Source organism: Nylanderia fulva, unplaced genomic scaffold (assembly GCF_048542155.1).
Source record: "Nylanderia fulva isolate GAGA-0341 unplaced genomic scaffold, ASM4854215v1 Scaffold122, whole genome shotgun sequence".
NCBI lineage: Eukaryota > Metazoa > Arthropoda > Insecta > Hymenoptera > Formicidae > Nylanderia > Nylanderia fulva.
The window spans coordinates 87,224-109,682 of NW_028189432.1; the positions used below are offsets into that span (position 1 = coordinate 87,224).

The following is a 22,459-nucleotide window of genomic DNA, read 5'->3' on the forward strand; positions in this document are numbered from 1 at the left end:
GTTGTTAACCAAGAAAATTAAAAATAATATACAATAATGTAATGTAGCTATCTAGATGTTAATTCGACAGCAGTAAAATTACTAATGTTAACGGAGACAAGTAAATCAATTTAAGTCTGTAGGTAGCCCCACGTATAATGTAGCGCAATATCTACGGGAAATTTTGTCTATTTTGATTCCTAAGCCTAAATCGTATGTAAAGGATAGTTGGACGTTTGTTGAAGCTATTAGACACACAAAGATTAATGACGACCAGTTTTTATTTTCTTTGGATGTTTCATCATTGTTTACGAACATCCCTAAGGATTTAGCTTTAACAGCGGTGGAAAAGAGATGGACGTATTTTACGCAAAATACCGATTTGACATTGCCCCAGTTTTTGCATGCACTCTCGGTTGTCCTTGATCTAACGAGCTTCGAATTTGGTGGAAAATACTACGAACAAATTTTTGGCTGTTCGATGGGGTCACCCTTATCACCAATATTGGCTGACTTGGTCATGGACGAGCTTGAAACACAGTGTTTAAGCAAGTTAAACTGCATACCGGTCTTTTACAGATACGTTGACGACATTTTTGCAATAACACCAAAAACCAAAATCGATGAGATATTAACGATATTTAATAGTTACCACGAACGCCTAATGTTCACGCATGAGGCTGAAGTCAACGGTTCTGTGAATTTCCTGGACGTTACTATTGTAAGGGCGGAGGGGACGTTGTTGACCAATTGGTACAGAAAACCCATTTTTTCTGGCAGGTATATTAATTTCCTATCTAACCACCCCCTTCAGTACAAAATCAACATGATTAGAAGTTTAATTGACAGAGCTCTATTACTTTCAAACGAATGCTTTCACACTGATAACATCCGAATTATTACGGATATTTTGGTCAATAATTGCTTCCCGAAACCTTTCATTGAACTACATATTGCGAAGAGAATTAAGACTCTAAAACACCGTAGAGAATTTTTGATGGTTAATAACAATGGAGGTAAAAAGTTTAATACGAGATCATTGTTACCGATACCGTATGTAAAAAGCTTGAGCGAAAATCTTAGGAATGTGTTAAACAAATGTGGCATCGATTTTGTTTATACTATCCCGAAAAAATTAAATAGGTTAATTGGGAGAGGAAAAGATAGGATCAACCATATGAAAAAGACTGACGTTGTGTATTTAATCTATATATGTCTGCAACTTTAATTTTTCACTGGTACAAGTTTCTACTTTTACTTGTCGCAATTTTTTTTTTATTTCATTACTTTTGTTACGATTGTACATGGATTTATAATCCATAATTTTTCATACAATTCTATGGTACATGGGTTTGCAATGTAGGATTCTACATAAGTTTGCAATGGATAATTTTTAATACAATTCTACATGGGTTTGCAATGATTAATTTTTCATAGGATTCTACATGGATTTGCAATGGTTAATTTTTCATAGGATTCCACATAGGTTTGCAATAAATAATTTTTGTTAATAGCGTGCCCTTAACTGGTCGCCTTTTTTTACCTTTTTTTAAAGGTGAGTTTTTAGAGATTATATCATTCATTTTTGTATATGATAAGCATCTTTACATAAATAAGCAAAGAACCGCCACCACCCCCGTCATATTTCAAAATACGACGGTTCTCTTTGCTTATTATAGATAACTATCTTGTATTTTAAGTAAAAAATATTTTTTTTGCACTTCACGAATAATGCAGAGTGTAAAGCGTTGTCATGAAATTGCTAATATATTACGAAACCTTTTTTTATATAGGACTAATCGAAATAAAATATTAAATAATTAAATAGTAATAGTCATAAACTTGATATTATAAAAATCTATTTAGGAATAATTTTATAACTACTTTATTTTATATCGAATTAGTATTATTTATTACCTATTTTTTGTAAAAATATTATATAAACATCTTTAGCACCTCTAGGCCACTGTCTCTTTTTTACTTCTGCATCATCTATTTCGATCCAAATATTAGATAGTCCTTCTCTACATATGCTTACATAATGACCTTCATCGGTGCACGAACTATCATAAAGTATAGCACTCATCGTCTTGTACAATTGTCCCGCTATTAATACTTTAGTTGTTGGAACAGCACATAAATTAAATTTGTTTTCTGCTTTTATTAATTTACCATCTTGTGCTAAAAATAGTATTAAACGAATAACAATTATTTCTCTTGTTAATGTTACTTCATTTTTAAATATTTGATCAGTTCCAGTACAATATTCACATGATTCGTTGTGTAAGTGAAACCAATGTGAAAATGTAGAATTTAATAATTCATTAAGATTACAACTTTTTTTCTTTAAATTATCAAGGGAAATTGAAATAGCAATATTATTTTCAACAATAGTTTTTGTATTACCACATGTTTTGCATCGCTTGGTAGAAGTTACTTGATGTTGTATCAAATTTGTAATGCAATCATATTTTTCGCAAAGTGCCGTAAGAAAATCGTACGCGTTTCGTCTTACCATACTCAAAAAATATTCTCCTAAACATTGCCGTATTGCATATGTATTTAGATTACGCATTCCATTTTCATATCGATGCATTAATATACGTAAAACGTCTGTTTTATCGCAATTAATCAACTGCTGCCTAATAATATTTAAATGTAATAAACATTGCAATACTGTATTTGCATAACATGAAATCTTGTCTGTATTCTGAAAACCACGTATGATCCAAGCAGTGCTTTGAATTCTTTTATTTGAAACCGTATGTTGAATTTTTCGATCTGAATTTGATTTTTGAACAGAAGTAACTATTTTTGGTAACGCCCATGGAACATCTTTTACTTTACGACAACGTTCTTTTGACACAGCAATCGTTTCTGCTTTCGGATTGTATATCTGTTTTAAACGATTATATTCAATAATAGCTTTTTCGTTAGCTATTACTGCTGAAGGATCAAAGTTTATTAAATGCACTCCTTCTAGAGATGTTACTCGCGACAAGGCAACATAAATTTGACCACAACTAAATACAGAGTTGCCAATATCCATAACAACACTTTGCAAACTTAATCCTTGGCTTTTATGAATAGTGATGCCATAACTTAAAGATAATGGAAATTGTTTTCGAATCACATACGCTCTATCCAATACCTGAAATTTAGCCGTTACTCTTTCAATTTCATATTCTAAACCTGATGGTAAAAGAAGTTTAATCTTTTCTACGTCATCAGTAGATGTTTCTCGTACAATTGAAATTACTTTAGCAATTGTACCGTTTACAAGACCCAAACTAACATCGATGTTACGCCGAATCATAACTTTTGCTCCAATTTTAATTGTAATTTGTTTTAAAAGTCCAGCTGTTCGAGAACTATCATCATCGTTATTTGACAATACTTTTAATACTTTCTTCTTTACATATGATGTACAATCAATCGTATCTTCAGCAATTAATAATATTTCTTTGGAAGTAATGCGACTTAACATTGCATTATTAAGGACATCACACATATTACAAGTAGGAAATAAACAAACAGTGTCCGATGATAAACTGTTAATAAAATCACATAATTCATTTAATCTAGATTCGAAAGAATCAGCTTTGAAAGATATTTTTCTACTCTCTAGAATTTTACAATCAGATTTTGTTACTAAACCAATACGAATTCGCGACAATAATTCACGGTATGAATTATCTCCTTGCTGACGCATATTAATTATCAATTCATCATATTCAAATAATGTAATCCATAAATTAACAGCATTTAAAGAACCAAGATAATTAGCAATTTTTTGATCGGATAAATGTGTAAAGATAAGATCTTCGCGTACAGGAGGCAATTGAAGCAAGTCTCCGAATAAAAGAATATGCTTTCGACCAAACCAACCATCATCGCAATTACTAGTATCAAATATCTCAGACAATCGAAGATGAATATATATTAAAGTCAAATTAGATATCATTGACACTTCATCAATTACGAAAAGAATAATATCTTTAAGATCTGTTCGTAAAACTTTTAATACACAATCAGATAATTGTTTATACTTAGGAGTTTGACCATGTTCAACGGGTAATTGAAGCAATCTATGAACTGTCAAACCATCTATATTAAATGCTGCTATACCAGTAGGTGCTGTTACAGCAGTATCTTTGTTGAGATTTTGTTTTATCCAGCATTTAATAGTCTTGATTAAGAAACTTTTTCCAGTACCACCTTCTCCGCTAACATATAATCGCAATATTGATTCATCTGACTCTACAGTATTGATAACTTTATCGAACACACGTTTTTGATCCGTATTTAATTTTGCTATCATTTCAGATATGTCGATTTCTCGAACCGCTTTATCACCAAGATCCTTAAAATCTTGCATTGCTTCACCAGCTCCTATATTTTGAACACCTATCGGATTTTCAGGATCATCCTGAGACTGTTGTTTTTGTAAATTGTCATCTAGGCACTGCTGAACTAACTGTTTTGCAGTTTCAAATGCTTTTTGCAATTCTTCTAATCTTTCATGATATTGCAATGCTTCTACAAGATGCAGTTTTACTTTGTGAAACGATTCGGTATAAGTATCGCATTCATTTTTAAGATCGTTTAATTTTCGCCATGGTTTCAACAGAAGTAATAACGCAAAGAAATAATTTTCCGGCTGTGTATTAACATTATATCTAAAATGATCAATAAGATATCCACGTTGTCGTCGTTTAAGATATTTACCATCATCTATTTTATAATATTCAACATACTTATTTTTTGGTTTGATCTTTGAGACATCATACCACTGTGCAAATTCATAAAGAGATATATTTTTTAATTTATTTGGTCTATGTGGATAAAGATCATCTATTAAGGACGGATAAAATATATCTGTAGATTCAGGATCAAGAGCTTCAATTCCCTTATAATTTTTTAATCTTTTACGTCGTATTTGATTAACATCTAACCATCTGATGGTTGTATTTCGATCAGTTCCATACAAAGGAATACCTAACAATGTATCAGCAGCTTCGAGAGCTCCACATTCTCTATTATTCGTAAATCGCAAAGCAATATTCCAAAGATGACTCGCTAATGATTTGTTTTTGTTGTCCTTACTATCAAGAATATTCTCAGATAATTCACTTTTTCCCGCTTTATTCATATATTTAGTAACATACCAGGTTAGCAGCGATGATTTTTCACCAATAAATTGTATATCCATATTACCTTCCCATGCAGTAAGAAGAACAGGATTATAGTCATTTATATTACCTTCATTATCCGTTCTAGGAAGATCGTAAAGTCTACTTTTATGTTTCAATTGTTTTCTACCGGCTATCGAAGTTGCCACATCCCTGATATTCAAAGTTTCAGTAACGGGACGAGGAAATCCAAAACGACATCGACGAATAACTTTACGTCCTACTTTTTTAGAACGAAGACAATAATCATTATGTGTATGTCGCTGATGCGTATCAACACGTCTGTACAACAATGGCGAAATATTTTGATCCGGTATTGTGCAGCTTATATGTTGTGAAATAAATTTGGAAACTTCCTCAATAGTAGATTCACCGAAAATTGGTGCATTTTTAATCCAAATTAATAAGTGAAAATGTTGTATACCTCTACCTTGATATTCTCGTCGCCAGAAATAGTGCGTTACTTCTCCAATTGGATGATCTTTAGACCTAATGAAATCAAGCATTGCCCGAAACTTATTATCGAGAAACCTGGATGTTGATACTGGATCTCTAACAACGAGTGCGCTAACGCTTAAGGAAGCGTCATGCCATTCATTTACTTCACGAATATATTCACCTAAATCTTCCCACAACCACTCACTTGGACTGAGTGTTAAAAACCATGTCGCAGGTCCATAATGCTGCGTCATACAATTTAAATCGTTTCTCGGTTTACACCAATATTGCTCCGTATTTCTAAGTGTGGCAAATATTGTACTCAAATTAGATTCCAACAATTCTTTCGACATTGCGTCTAGGTATTCTGCGGCTGTATAACGAAGTCGCGGATTAGTTACATTCATTTTATGAAAAATTCCACGACTTAATTGACGCATATTTGCATCGTTCAATAAATAAAATACATATTGTAGATTTAATCTGTACTGTGGATGTTTAGATGTCAAACGACATTTAATAAATTCATGATCATGAAGTTTAACTTGTCTAATCTCACGTTGTCCATTAATACCAGAAGAATATAAATCTGGAAAACACATTAAATCTAAATGTTGCTCACGATTGTTCAGAGGCAAGTCCTGAATTTTTAACATTTGATATAAAGCTGTCGCAGTTTTATTTGCTTTCTTTTCATATAAGGGATAGATGGTATATTGTTCGTAATAGCCATCGTTTTCAGCATTAGTCACTTGAGTCAACATTGCTTTCCGTTGACCTTCTAACATATCATTTTTTATTTCTTCTATCGGATCATTTAATAATTCAGTCTCATCATCAGCTACTTCTGCATTACCTTCTGTCTCATTTAATAATTCAGTCTCATTATCAGCTACTTCTACATTATCTTCTGTCTCATCTTCTATTTGAAATTCTGAATTTTTTAATTTTGGTAAACGTAAATCATTGTAATCATTTGGCAATATAATATGAGAATATAAAGTATTGTTGCGCTTTAACCACGTTAAAGCGTCAAATACTTTTTTAACATCAACTACCTCTTCCCAAATAATCTTTGATTTTGTCGGGATACCTCTAACTAATATATATAACTCATGATTAATATTTATTGGATCAGTATTAGAACATAATTTATTCAATGTCTCCTGTAACGGAAGTGGTAAATGAAATGTTCTACCTTTAACTTTTGATACCATTTGTCTTTGAGGCAACTTTTTATTAATAACAGTTCCCATTTTAAGAACAGTTTGAAACGCTTTAGCTCTCTGTATAAGAATTTTTTCGAATGTATTAAGAGATGATATTACTTCAGGCACCTGATTTGTAAAAAGATTATTTAAGACGCAGTATGCAGGCATTAAACCTTTACGAAATTTGCCTGCACAATAATTACATATATATTGCGCATCAACTTTTTGTTGTTGTACATACGTCATTAAATCTTTCAAAATTTTAACATGTACTTGTGTCTGAAGACTATTGACTTTAGAAACACTTTTTTTATAACACAATCTCTCGCATGATACGCAAACATGTCGTGGTGTGTCCACAGAGCGTTCAATCAATGCTTTAAATGCTAAACGATATTTAAACATAATATCATCATCACTCAAAATTGTATCAATCCGTTGATGTCTGTACATATCTACTTTCTCCTGTGCAGAAGTCACAATTTCATTCAAAGTATTTATATCAGAATTATTTAAAGCATTATCTAGATTTTCCAATTTTCGATAAAAATATGTAAGTTGATAAATTAAACGCTTCATATATCTTACTTTTGGAAAATGAGGCGATAATAATTGAACTGGAAGAAACCTTCCTTCGCAAAGTGTTATATCAATATAACAGCTACGCGTATGACCCAATTTCTCATTTGAAATTTTCATTGTACATTTATGAATATTTTGCATAAGTTTTGGTACATTTTTTAAAGTACACGTATTTACGGTTTCGAGAAACTTCTGATAACGATCAATTAAAAGCGGATCGTTAATTTTACAGCTTGCAGTATTACACATCAGTTTTGGTTCATTGTTTAAGGTACATGTATTTATGGTTTTAAGAGACTTCTGAGAACGGTCAATTAAAAGTGGATTGTTAGTTTTATAGTCTGAAATATTACACGACCAAGATTTTTTAGCTTGTTCTGTTGTTAATGGTAATATGTTTACTACTTTTCCTTTTACATTCATTATCAAAGGTTCCAATGGATTTACATCATGATGATATGTAGACTCAATAAAATAATTTTCAGATGAGGCTGTATGTCTAGATTCGCCACATAGCGCAGTTAATTTGTCTTCGATTGTAGAACAATCTGCGACAAGAGTCAAATACACTTCTGATTTCTTTTTAATCAAACTTAACATTTTGTATATATTGCGAATATAATTTTTCCTAATACACATGCACCAACGTACAATTTTTTCGGCTTTTAATCGTTTCTCAATATAACCTTTAATATTGATTTTTTCAATAATATTTTTTATAAATATTTCTGAACAATTACGAAGTTTTATGGTATTCTTTGACGAGAATTTTTTATACTTTTTAGTAATTTTTTTAGCAATATTGCAAGTTTTTATTTCAAATGTAGATTTTGTTTTGATTTTTTGTCTTTTTGTCTGATAATATCGCTTATTATAAAGCCATTTGCGATTAGGATCCAATCTTTTTTGTCTATCTCGTTCATACTCAAAGTTTTTCGAATAACGCATACGCTTTTGTGCGCGTTTATTTTCTAAATCTTGTTCATATCGATATCGATCTTTAATGCGTTCATCTTCTAAGTTCCGTTGATATCGATTACGCTTTTTAGCGCGATTGTCTTCTAAATTTTGTTTATAACGATCACACTGTTTAGCGCGATTGTCTTCTAAATTTTGTTTATAACGATCACACTGTTTAGCGCGATTGTATTCTAAATTTTGTTTATAACGATCACACTGTTTAACGCGATTGTCTTCTAAATTTTGTTTATAACGATCACACTGTTTAGCGCGATTGTTTTCTAAATTTTGTTTATAACGATCACACTGTTTAGCGCGATTATCTTTAAATTTCGTCTATATCGATTGCGCTGTTTAGCGCGATTGTCTTCTATATTTTGTTTATAACAATCACGTCGTTTAGCGCGTCTATCTTCTAAGCTCTGTTTATACAGATCGTGCTGTTCAATGCAATTATTCTTGGAATCTTGCTCATATAAATCATGTTGTTTAGCCTGATTTTGTTCTAAATCTTGTGAATAGCGTGCACGTTTATTTACAAAATGATTTTCCAAGTCATGCTGCTTAGTTTCTTCATAAATATCATTGTTTGTTTTCATTAAATTCTTTGAATTATTTTCTGTTAATTGAAATTGATTATTATTTAATTCTTTTTCAAGGTTGATAAATATGACGTTGCTCTTCTAACCGATTCAAATATGGTCGTTCCGTCTCACATTGACGTATAGTACGTTTACGAGATGCTTCAATCTCTCTTGCTTTTATTACTGCTAATGGAAGCACCTTTTGAAGGAGCATATTGTGGATTTTGTGGAAAATGCTCAATAACATTAGATTCAAAAATCTGAATTAAATGCAAACGCATTAAACTATGATCATATTTTATTTTTTCGGGTTTAATATTGAATAACAATGAAATTGCAAAGGCTATTGCAAAAACTCCGCAATCGCTACTAGTTTGGTTGGTATTGTACAGTAGGAAATTGGACTAGAATTTTTTTCGAAGTTATATGTTGGAAATAATCTTTTCAAGAATTGTTCATGATGTCTATGCAATTTTTTATTATTTAATGAATCATAAATAAATATATTTTTTGTATCGTAGTAACTGCACACCCAATGTCCATCTGATGAACCTGACGAACTATGTAATATTTGTATATGTTTTTTATCAATTGGCATAGGCTGAATCGTATCAGGAAGTTGTAATCGCCATGTTTCGACAGGTCTATAATCTGAAAAACTTTGTAATAAATAATCAAAATGTTCCATATGTTTATCAGTTAACCATTCACCTCAAACAATTATATTTTTATCCTCAGGAGATAAAATTCTATATCTTTTTGTCTGTATAGACATTTTTATTATTTATATATATTTTTTTGAAATACGTAATAATTTATCGGCGCAAAGCAGCCACTCTTTATCGGTGCAAAGCAGCCACTCTTTATAGGCGCACAGCAGCTCCTTTTTATAGGCGCACAGCAGCCTTGTATGAGCGCACAGCAGCCACTTTTTATAGGCGCACAGCAGCCACTCTTTATAGGCGCACAGCAGCCACTCTTTATAAGCGCACAGCAGCCACTTTTTTTTAGGCGCACAGCAGCCTTGTACGGGCGCACAGCAGCCGTTTCTTTTACAAACACAACAGGCGCACAGCAGCCTTATAATTTTTTTCTTTTCTTCTTTCTTTATCTTCTTTTCTTCTTTCTCAATCTTCTTTTCTTCTTTCTTGATCTTCTTTTTGATAAATATTAATCCGAAGATTAAAATGACCTACCCTGTATATTATAATTATACATTTCAATATCATTTGTAATTTCTCAAAATCTAAAAGTTTAAGACAAAAATGTTTCAGATAAAAGTTGTATGGTTTCAAGGAGGACATGAGATGATGTCATTGATTTAACCTTGAATAGCCATTTGAAGGTTATGTGAAGGTCAACTTCAATTTCTTAAATGGAACACTATATTTTTTCTTGCATACTTTTGTAGCTGACTTCGAGATCTTTCCAAAACAATACAATGAAATATTTTTTCATTAAGTATTTTTCAAGTTATCAAGGCTGCAAATTTGCAGTATTTTGACATAAAATACAAAATATCTTGGGAAATATTCATTTTTCTATTATCATACCTTAATACTTTTATGCACATAATAATGAGACGAATCAGATGGTGTAAAGAAAACACATAGTTACCTTTAAAAAAAATATGAAAATTGCAATAAGCAGTTAAATAATTTTTCTTTAAGACAACTATGCGTTTTCTTTATACCAACTGATTCGTCTCATTATTCTGTGCATAAAAGTATTAAGGTATAATAATCGAAATATGAATATTTCCCAAGATATTTTGTATATTATGTCAAAATACTGCGCAGCCTTAATAACTCGAAAAATACTTAATAAAAAAATATTTTATTGTAGTGTTTTGGAAAGATCTCGAAGTCAGCTACAAAAGTATGCAAGAAAAAATATAATGTTCCATTTAAGAAATTGAAGTTGACCTTCACGTAACTTTCAAATGGCTATTCAAGGTCAAATCAATGACACCATCTCATGTCCCCCTTGAAACCATATAACTTTTACTTGAAACATTTTTGTCTTTAACTTTGGATTTTGTGAAATTTTAGTCCGAAGATTAAAATGGCCTACCTTGTATATTATAATTATACATTTCAATATCGTTTGTAATTTCTCAAAATCTAAAAGTTTAAGTCAAAAATGTTTCAGATAAAAGTTGTATGGTTTCAAGGGGGACATGAGATGGTGTCATTGATTTAACCTTGAATAACCATTTGAAGATTACGTGAAGGTCAACTTCAATTTCTTAAATGGAACACTATATTTTTTCTTGCATACTTTTGTAGCTGACTTCGAGATCTTTCCAAAACACTACAATCAAATATTTTTTCATTAAGTATTTTTCGAGTTAGTAAGGCTGCAAATTTGCAGTATTTTTACATAAAATACAAAATATCTTGGGAAATATTCATTTTTCAATTATCATACCTTAATAATTTTATGCACAGAATAATGAGACGAATCAGTTGGTGTAAAGAAAACACATAGTTACCTTTAAAAAAAATATGAAAATTGCAATAAGCAGTTAAATAATTTTTCTTTAAGACAACTATGTGTTTTCTTTACACCAACTGATTCGTCTCATTATTCTGTGCATAAAAGTATTAAGGTATGATAATCGAAAAATGAATATTTCCCAAGATATTTTTTATTTTATGTCAAAATACTGCAAATTTGCAGCCTTAATAACTCGAAAAATACTTAATGAAAAAATATTATATTGTAGTGTTTTGGAAAGATCTCGAAGTCAACTACAAAAGTATGCAAGAAAAAATATAGTGTTCCCTTTAAGAAATTGAAGTTGACCTTCACGTAACCTTCAAATGGCTATTCAAGGTCAAATCAATGACACCATCTCATGTCCCTATTGAAATCATACAACTTTTATCTGAAACATTTTTGTCTTGAACTTTTGGATTTTGAGAAATTTTAGTACGAAGATTAAAATGGCCTACCATGTATATATATAATATATAATATATATAATATTATTATTTACCACACAAGTCGAAACAAGCATCTGTCTATCTTTATTCTCGGAGAATGGAGAAACAAAGATAGAATCACGCTTGTGACTTGTGTTGCTAAATAAAACACATCTTATACCTTTTTTGGTATGTCGATCTCTTCTGTCTCTCTCTTTTTTTCTTTCTATCTTTTCTCTTCTTCCCTTCCTCCCTTTCTCTCTCTTTCTCGACTACTCAACAGCTGGCTAAATATACAGCAAATACATAACATCAAGGGAAGAAGACGGGGAAAAAGGAAAGAGGAGAAGAGAGGGGAGGAGGAGAGAGAGAGAGAGAGAGAGAGAGAGAGAGAGGAAAGAGAGAGGGGAGAGGGAGAGAGAAGCAAGAAAAAAGGAGAGAAGCAGAGAGAGAGAGAGGGAAGAGAGAGAGAGAGAGCTAGAGAGAGGAGAGAGAGGGACAGAGAGAGAGAGAGAGAGGAGGGAGAGAGAGAAGAGGGACAGAGAGAGAAGCAAAAAAGGAGAGAAGCAGAGAGAGAGGGGATGAGAGAGAGAGAGAGAGAGAGAGAGAGATAGAGAGAGGGACAGAGAGAGAAGCAGACACACACACAGAAAGAGAGTATATATACACACACACATAAATATATTTATATATATATATATATATATATATATATATATATATATATTTACCTTATTCTTTATAAAATTTCTGCAAAATTTACACTCTTTCAACACCTTAACCAATTTTGACTTAAAACTGTCAAAATTATTTTGACAACCGAACACTTCGAAGCATGCGGCACAATGTGTGATCAGTTATCGTTACCTAGGTAACTATACATTGCAATCAACATTCTTATATTATCTCGAGTTGACGCTGCGATCTCGGACGTATGTCACAAAATACAGAAGAGTCCATAAGAAAAAAAATAATGGAAAATAAAACGAAGACACAAGAGAAGACACAAGAGGTAAGTAAATTTATATTTTAACACACACACACGAGAGAGAGAGAGAGAGAGAGCAAGAGCGAGAGAGAGAGAGAAGAGTGAGAGAGAGCGAGAGAGAGGGAGCAGAGAGTAGGGGGGGGAGAAGGGGGGAAGAGAAGAGTAGGCGGTAGAGAAGAGAAGGTGAGAGGCGAGGGCAAGGGGAGGAGGATGGAGCGGCAAGGGGGAGGGCGAGCAGGAGAGGGAAGGTCGCGGAGGGGGAGGGGGGGGAGGGGGAGGGGGAGAGGGAGAGAGAAACGAGGAGAGGAGACTGAGAGAGAAGAGAGAGAGCAGAGAGAGAGAGAGAGAGAGAGAGAGAGAGAGAGAGAGAGAGAGAGAGAGAGAGAGAGAGAGAGAGAGAGGAGAGAGAGAGAGAGAGAGAGAGAGAGAGAGAGAGAGAGAGAGAGATTACAATTTTATTTTTAATCTTGGTTTTTTAGGGCGCCCCGGGATCGAGTGACGAATTTAGTACGGCGCTAGATTTAGAAATCACAAAAATTGAATTGGAAGAGGTCAAGAAACAGTTAGCTGCAGCAAATCAGGCTCTTGCTGCAGCTAAGAATCCAGCTTCAACCGGAGCTCCTGCTGATGTTCGTGCAAACGAAACTGCTCCTGCTCGTGCTTCGGCAAGAGTAAACGCAACTGCTCCTGCTCGTATTCCAAACTCCAAAACCGGAGCTCAACCATCGCAACCACCATCGCCCGCAATGGTGGGTGAGCACGAAGAAGATGATAACATAAGACGTAAGTAAAAAATAAAAACAAGAATTATTTCTTTATTTAAGAAATTAAAAATAACAAATGTGTAAATATATGTTTTTATATTTAAATTTCATTTTTGCTTTACAGTAAAACAAAGACCCGCTCGATGGTCGCGAGCTGGTCGCGGACGTGGTCGCGGACGTGGCCGCGGACGAGGAGGAAGTATAATTTACATCAATATGTAAATTATGGTGGCACCAGATAAAGAATTCATATTAATAGTAGTACAAAATCCAGTTGATTGATATTTAAATAAGATTTATTTCTTTGGTTGTTAATTTATTCTGTATGCTACATTGGATGTTAATATCTATTTATTCTGTATGCTACATTGGATGTTAATATCTATTCAATTAAATAAAGAAAAATAAAAGAATAAAGCTTCATAATTATACAAGATGCAGTATTTATTTCTGGCATGTTAATACAATTATATCATTCATTTTTGTATATGATAAGCATCTTTAAATAAATAAGCAAATTCAATTTTTCTGGCATTTTCTTATTTTAGGTACATATATATCCAATAATTAATATACAAAATTAAATATTATTCATCACACAATTTGTATCAAAATAATATATATCTTTAAAAATTTATTTTAAATTTATTTAATCATTTTTATCATTGTGATTGTAGTGGCAAGGATTTTATTGCTCAGTGTCATTGCAAGCATCTGGCCTGTATATACCATAATATATTGTGTAATACATTGGCTAAGTATGACAATATGGATTTTGATAGATTCCCATGGAATATTGGAATTTTGTCGGACTTGCAGTCATCCACCACATATGCAGCCTACAATTAAAGAACGCATTTATTCCATATTATTTGCTTCCGTTATTGGCATAGTGCACATTTTTATATATCTCAATGCTGTAGATAGCAAAACATTTTGAAAACATCTATCTTTCTATGTTATCTGCTTTTTTGAAAATATTGCAGCAAATTTATTATGGCAATATGCTTGTTCTCCTGCAGTTAAAGAGGCTTAGTACTTTAATATAATCTTTATTATTTGTATCATTTCCTTTTTCTTGGGAATTACAGCAATGCTTTTGTACTATATTGTCTTGCATCCCTCAAAAAGACAACATACTTCAAACGCACCAGTTCAAGCAATGTAACTTTGATATTTATTTACTTTAAAAAATGAGAGATAAACTATACAATATGCAATTAACCTTATCTTATGACTTTTATAAATCTTATGATAAAATCTAACTCTCTCTTAATCTTTATTATGAAAAGAATCTCGGTATTATATGAAATAATTTTATTGTATAGTTTAACTTTCAAAAATTTTGCAAAATAAAATAACTCATACATTGTATTTCTACCATATATATAAAAAAAAGATAGGTAAATATAAATAAATAAATATATATTTATGATATACAATATTATGATATACAATAAATAAATAAATATATATATATATATATATAAAATGTTGGATTTTTATTATATATATATAATTTTAAAAAATCTTTTTTATATGCTATTGAATTTTAATACATACAATTTTGATTATATGTATTTTAATTGATTATATTTATAAGTATTTTTATATTATCTTAAAAAGACTGCATATAATTATTTGTGCGACACTCTTATATGTATGTATAATTAATAGGGACCAACTACACATTTTTTTTCCACTGAATAAAAACAATCTCAATATTAAAATTAAATAATTGTATTAAATACAAAAATAAACATGCCATGAATTACTATATATACATATTTTCATAATTATCAACCTTAAAAATATAATATTGTTACCAAAGAAGAAAGCACTATTTAAAAACTCTAAAAGTTCATAATTTGTTAAATTAGTAATTAAATACTGCATTTTGTATAATTTTTAAGCTTTATTCTTTTATTTTTCTTTATTTAATTGAATAGATATTAACATCCAATGTAGCATACAGATTAAATTAACAACCAAAGAAATAAATCTTAACTTTGAAATATATTTTTGTTTCTTTTAAATATCAATCAACTGGATTTTGTACTACTATTAATATGAATTCTTTATCTGGTGCCATCATAATTTTATGTTTTTTGCTACGTATGCGCAAGAAAGTTAAATCATTTGTTGGATTCAAGTCACGTACGACAGAACGAGCTTTATCTGACAATTGGCTTATCAAACTTGCGTATTGAACTGTTGTCGTATTATCTAATGTTGACTTTATAGGAATACCTAAAACAGATATAATTTTATAAATTTTTGTTTACAACTACAAGTAAATCATGTCAATGATCTCATGTAATACCTTCTGCATTCACCACTATTGTTCCAACTACCCTTTTATGAGACTGAATTTGTTTCATAGTTTCTTCAACCTCTTATAAATTATTTCATCGAAATTTATTAATAAAATTTTTATTTTAAATATTCCAATAACGGAAGCAAATCATATGGAATAAATGCGTTCTTTAATTGTAGGCTGCATATGTGGTGGATGACTGTAAGTCCGACAAAATTCCAATATTCCATGGGAATCTATCAAAATCTATATTGTCATACTTAGCCAATGTATTACACAATATATTATGGTATATACAGGCCAGATGCTTGCAATGACACTGAGCAATAAGATCCTTGCCACTACAATCACAATGATAAAAATGATTAAATAAATTTAAAATAAATTTAAAAAATATATTATTTTGATACAAAGTGTGTGATGAATAATATTTAATTTTGTATATTAATTATTGGATATATATGTACCTGCAATAAGAAAATGCCAGAAAAATTGTAAAATAGTTCCTATAGCACTGATATTAGATTTATCTTGTTAAGCTAATCGAATGCTGCGATGATAACTAGCCATTGCCCAACCCATGCTCACAAGTGAGCTGATAATGCTACCTGCTTGATGTACAACTGAAAAAAATATAGAAGCTAATTAAGAAAATTATTAAAAATATATGCATACTCATACATAGGCATTTATATAATTGAAATAATAGCAAAATATCTGATTTTGTATCACAGACTGTAAACTTGCACATAAATTATTATGACAATAAATTTGCAAATAATAACATTAAAATTGAATGTAAAAATTGAAATTGAAAATATCTAACCCCGCACGCTGTCAATATAGCGGAGGGCAACTATTATTAAAAATATATGCATACTCATACATAGGCATTTATATAATTGAAATATTATTGAAATATTATGACAATAAATTTGCAAATAATAACATTAAAATTGAATGTAAAAATTGAAATTGAAAATATCTAACCCCGCACGTTGAAATTGAAATTGAAATTGAAAATATCTAACCCCGCACGCTGTCAATATAGCGGAGGGCAACTATCGCCGTCTGTTGTAAAACGTGCGAGATGGGCATTTCCAATACATGCATCTATTCATGTGTTGTGTACGTGTGATATATGTGTGCGCATGTGTTGTATACGTGTGAATACGTGTAGCACGATACTACTATGTATGCGTGGTCGATGATGATAATGACGGGGACGTTTCTTAAAAGAAATTTTTCATATTTCGACTTTGCAATTATATATCTCTGCTTATAAATCACGTAGAGCAGAAATAAAGACACTTTTATTATATAATTCAAACTCAATCTATCGATTAAGTCTAGTATAAACTCGATTGCTTCAGCCGTTATTGAGAATTCGAAATATTATAAAGACTCAAATGTCCGACTCGCGTTAAGATACACGGTGTCTCGGCTACGCCCTTAACTGGTCGCGAGACACTACCGTGTCTCTTGATAGAATGTAACAATTGCAACGCAACATATACAGGACAAACAAAAAGACATTTAGCTACACGCGTAAACAAACATTTTTTAAAAATATTAAACAACACCATAGTAATCATAACGTAATTAGCAAACATCGAACAAAATATGACCATGAATTTAAATGGATGAAACCTAAGATTTTGCATTGCGAGAAACACAGAAAGAAGAGAGAATTAGCGGAGATGTTTTTTATTAAAAAATATAAGAATAACATCAATTTACAAAGAGACACAGAAAATCTAAATCCTATTTATGATAAGTTGATCCACAGTATATGATTGTCTATTTATTTATTTATTTATTTATGTCGTTGTATTGTCGAACTTTGATATTATTGTGTTTTTAAACGTTTGACTTAAATTGATTTACTTGTCTCCGTTAACATTAGTAATTTTACTGCTGTCGAATTAACATCTAGATAGCTACATTACATTATTGTATAATATTTTTAATTTTCTTGGTTAACAACTTTGTAATTTATTGTTTCATATCTTAATCATTGTATATTTTATTGTGCAGTTACACTTGAAAAGGACCCGTACCTAAGGGTCGAAACGTAGTGTTTCTAATTAAATTGTACTGGCCAGTTAGGTCGAAATTTCAATAATAACGCTATTAATTTACAAAAGGATACCGACAATCTAAGTAATATCTACGACAAAATAATAAAGGTCGTTTAGTCTCCAATAACTCGTCTAAGAATCTTGACGTGTTGTCAAACCGACACTATGTTCGTTCTTGACATCTTAAAATTATAATTTTATTTTTATTTTTACAAGTATGTTTCGCTTCTTTTTCTTTTTATCATTTTGTAATATTGTTAGTAAAGTAATTTTGTTTTTTTTATTGTATTAATCTCTGTCTATATATATGTATATCTAGATCACTTGATAAGGACTCAAAGAAGGGTCGAAACGTTGTAATTGAATAAATAATATTTGCCAGTACGGTCGAGAGAAGAATTTTACCTTTTTTAAATTCTGTCTGGCAATTCTCAAATATTTACGTTCTTAACATCTAAAGATATTAGTTTGAAATCATTGTCAATATTAAGATCTTGAATTTTGTTGACCAGTTTATAGCTATTTTCTATATGGCTGTTAGCTTTTGGAAAGCTGTTTTTCATAATTTTATGTAGAAATAGAGCGAGATCGTAGAGTGGACTATTAATTGAGGAGACTATAATTCTGAATGGACAATTATTTTTATGGATCTTCGGGAGACCGTATGCTCTTGCAAGAATGCCGTCAGTAAATAGTAGAGATTTATAAGTTTGTACAGAAATGTATTTTTTATTTTTCCATCTAAACAATAGGTCTCGTAGGCTAGTGGTTAATTTCCTAGTCGGATCTTTATTAACAATAACGTATGTGCTGTTATCTTTTAGCATATTTTCTATTTTATTTATGTATTCATTTTTGTCTAAAGTGACAATGTTGTTTATAGAATTGAATGTGCAGACTGTAATGCATCATATGTGGGCCAAACGGGACGTAACTTAAGTACTAGGATTTCGGAACATAAACTTGGCATTAATAAGAATACAATAAATAAATCTGTTGTAACTAACCATAGGCTAGATTTTAACCACGAATTTAAATAAAATGAAGTAAAAATTCTTGATAAAGAAAGTTTCCTCGGAAAAAGATTTATCTCCGAGATGATTTATATTAAAAGACAAACAAATGGTTTGAACTTGCAAACGGACACAGAATGTTTACCTGACACATATATAAACAGTATTGATAAACTACCGAAACTCTGAAAATAGATACACAAATATAATAAGTTAACACCGCTCATTTTTCACCTTTCGATCACTTTGTCTGTGACATTATAAGTGTGCGGACCTCAAGAATCGATGTTCCTCCTACACTACTACTTTTACGTTGCAATCTAATCATATATAAGTCTAAAAACTTCTTCGTTTTCGTACAACCTATTAAGCTTAAATAAATTTATAAATAAATATCTTATAACATTATAGGATTCAAATCATTATACCCTTAGCAGTGAGGCGAAAATAAGCTTTTCGTGCCATTTTTGTCTTGGAAAAAAATTTTCATTGATTTATCCTATAGTTCTAGTATTATGGTTTTTGAGGTCGCTGAATCCGAATCTGAAATCGGATTTCCAAAATTTGAAATAGCGGATGCAAAGGACCAGGCTCGATTTGGCCGATTTTCGGCCCCCAACCGATTCAATTGATTTTTATTGGAATATCTTCTAGGGTCAGTAAAATATGAGAAAACATGATTTCCGATTGAAAAAATAACGTCACATGGAAGGGGAAGTGTCTAATGTACCAAAATGTTGATATCAACAGTCTATAAAAAATCGCGCTCTATATCGCGGGGAAAAATGCCAGTATCGAAATCATGCAAAAATCGATGAATTTCGTCATTTAAGTTAATGTAGCACTACTAAGGTACCGATAATCAATACGACATGGTTTGTGCACAACTCTAGAATTATCATACGACTCATACAAGTGGATTTGATTTCGATACTGGCGTTTTCCCCCGCGATATAGAGCGCGATTTTTTATAGACTGTTGATATCAACATTTTGGTACATTAGACACTCCCCCTTCCATGTGATTTTTCGATCGGAAATCATGTTTTCTCATATCTTACTGACCCTAGAAGATATTCCAATGAAAATCAATTGAATCGGTTGGGGGCCGAAAATCGGCCAAATCGAGCCTGGTCCTTTGAAAAATAGTTTGATTCCAATAAAAGTGAGTTCCTTATGGTTTCGGTTAATTTGAATTTGAGCGCCTGAATGCTAGAACATATCTCACATAATATAAAAAATAATATAAACAATATAAATATCTAGCGAGAAATTTGTTGTGTTGTATAGGCTTTTGGGTTACGGAAATAAAGACAAACACTCACAATGTATTTTTTTCCAGCGTATAAAATTAATAAAGATTGAATTTTCATTTTTTGCTTTGACATCGATTATTATATCATATCTCTAAGAAAATACAGAGTATATTGTAAGAAACGGTCTTTTTTGTTTACTACAATGTTGAGGGCACGTTCGGTGTATACTCGAAAACGAAAAATTGATGAGGTACAAATAAACAGTTCTGATTCGGACACAAACATTTCTCTCGATAACAATTATTGGTTGATCGGCGAGAGTGACAATGAAGCAGAAGGGATTCAGCAATCCAATAATGGGCCACAGGAAAGTGCTCAAGATGTGCTTTCAGAATCTGAGAATGACAATGTACCACTATCTGAGCGCTTGGATAGGCTCCGAAAAGATCTGACATGGACTAGACAGTCTGAACAGTCACCATTTGAGCCAATACTTCATCCATTTACTGATTTGAATGCCGGTGTACAATCTGAAAGTGGTCTGAATAGGTACAGCAGTCCAGCCGAAATTTTGAAAAAGTTTCTTTCGGAAGATATGATTGAGATTATTTGTTATGAAACAAATAAGTATGCTGCAAAGAAAAAAAATGCCTTAAGTCTTGCTAACAAACTGAAGCCGCAATCGAGAATACTAAAGTATACAGAAACAGATCCTGATGAAATGTATACATTCCATGCAATAATTATTTTGATGGGAATTATACGCAAACCATCACTTGAAATGTATTGGACCAAAGATACAATGTTAGCAACACCCTTTTTTTCTTCTGTAATGACATATGACAGATTCCGTCAGTTGTTAACTCTACTACATTTCTCCGAAAATGAGGATGATTCAACAGATAAGCTTGAAAAAATTCGTCTTGTTCAAGAACTTCTGGTTGAAAACTTCAAAGCCGTTTATAGACCAGGAAAAGATATAAGCATTGACGAATCATTGATACCGTTTAAAGGTCGTCTAAGTTTTAGACAGTGTAATCGAAATAAACGAGCTCGTTTCGGGATAAAAGTATACAAAAATTGCGAGTCAAAAACTGGCTACGTTTATGATCTGAACATATACACAGGTAAAGATCGTGAAAATCAAAGAGCCCGTAAAGGAATAGGCATATCTGGCACAGTAGTAAAAACATTACTTGGAGATCTCGCAGGTCAAGGCCGATTGCTTTACATTTACAACTGGTATACATCTCCACTTTTGTGCAAAGAGCTTGTCGATGAAAAAACGAATGTCTGCGGAACCGTGCGTGAAAATCGTAAATACATGCCAAAGGAGAACACAAAAAATCTAAGAGTTGGTGACATGACAGTTTGGTACACTCCAAAATTGGCTTTTCTGGCATGGAAAGACAAAAAAGTTGTTACGATGCTCACAACAATGCACAATCCAGCCATGATTGATACCGGAAAAATAGATAGGCTCACCAAGAAAAAGATCATGAAGCCAAATGTTGTTATTTCTTATAATAACAATATGGGAGGTGTAGATAAAACAGATCAGTCTATTTCTTCTTACGAAACGATTCACAAGACTGTCAAGTGGTATCACAAATTATACTATCATTTATTCGATACTGCAATTTACAATGCTTTCGTCGTCTATAATCATCTCCAAACTGACTCAAAAAAAAAGACTTCTTTACAGTTTCATCGTGCACTGGCAGCAGAGCTGTTAGAGAGCATTGTGATCAACACACATCATCTAAGAAGTATCATTGCAAACTCAAAAATCCTCTACGCTCGTCACGAAATCACTATCCATCCTATATTTCAGACGATAAGAAGATGAGAAAACGATGCACTGAATGTTATTCCAAAAAACAAAGGAAGGAAACATATTTTATGTGCAAAGAATGTGATAACGTTCCACTATGCGTGGTACCTTGCTTCCAAAAGTATCACGTATGATGGTGTTATCAGGTAAAATACCGAAATATTTTTTTATTTGTTGTCCAAGCACAAAACTGGAGATTATAAATTGTTGAATACAAACATCCTAAAAACACAAAAAATAATGGATACAGAAAACAAAAACAAAAAACAAAAAAATTAATAAAATTATAATGAAAATAAAAATAATAAAAAATTTAAAAACACAAAAAGCACAA

At 31.7% G+C, this 22,459-nt stretch overlaps 2 protein-coding genes across 2 annotated transcripts; both read right to left on the reverse strand.

Moving 5' to 3' along the window:
- Positions 1 to 1,373: 1,373 nt before the first annotated feature.
- LOC114945562 (uncharacterized) lies at positions 1,374 to 13,599 on the reverse strand. The gene is made up of 3 exons (XM_085479546.1): positions 13,503 to 13,599; positions 7,754 to 7,950; positions 1,374 to 7,648 (listed from the first exon to the last, which is right to left on the reverse strand). Exons 1-3 carry the CDS (start codon positions 13,597 to 13,599, stop codon positions 1,886 to 1,888), a joined length of 6,057 nt encoding a protein of 2,018 aa, XP_085335672.1. The 3' UTR covers positions 1,374 to 1,885.
- Positions 13,600 to 15,396: 1,797 nt separating this feature from the next.
- Positions 15,397 to 19,501, reverse strand: LOC146724637 (dynein light chain roadblock-type 2-like). Its single transcript, XM_085479547.1, has 3 exons — positions 19,465 to 19,501; positions 15,949 to 16,020; positions 15,397 to 15,875 (listed from the first exon to the last, which is right to left on the reverse strand). Exons 1-3 carry the CDS (start codon positions 19,499 to 19,501, stop codon positions 15,664 to 15,666), a joined length of 321 nt encoding a protein of 106 aa, XP_085335673.1. The 3' UTR covers positions 15,397 to 15,663.
- Between the last annotated feature and the right edge of the window lie 2,958 nt (positions 19,502 to 22,459).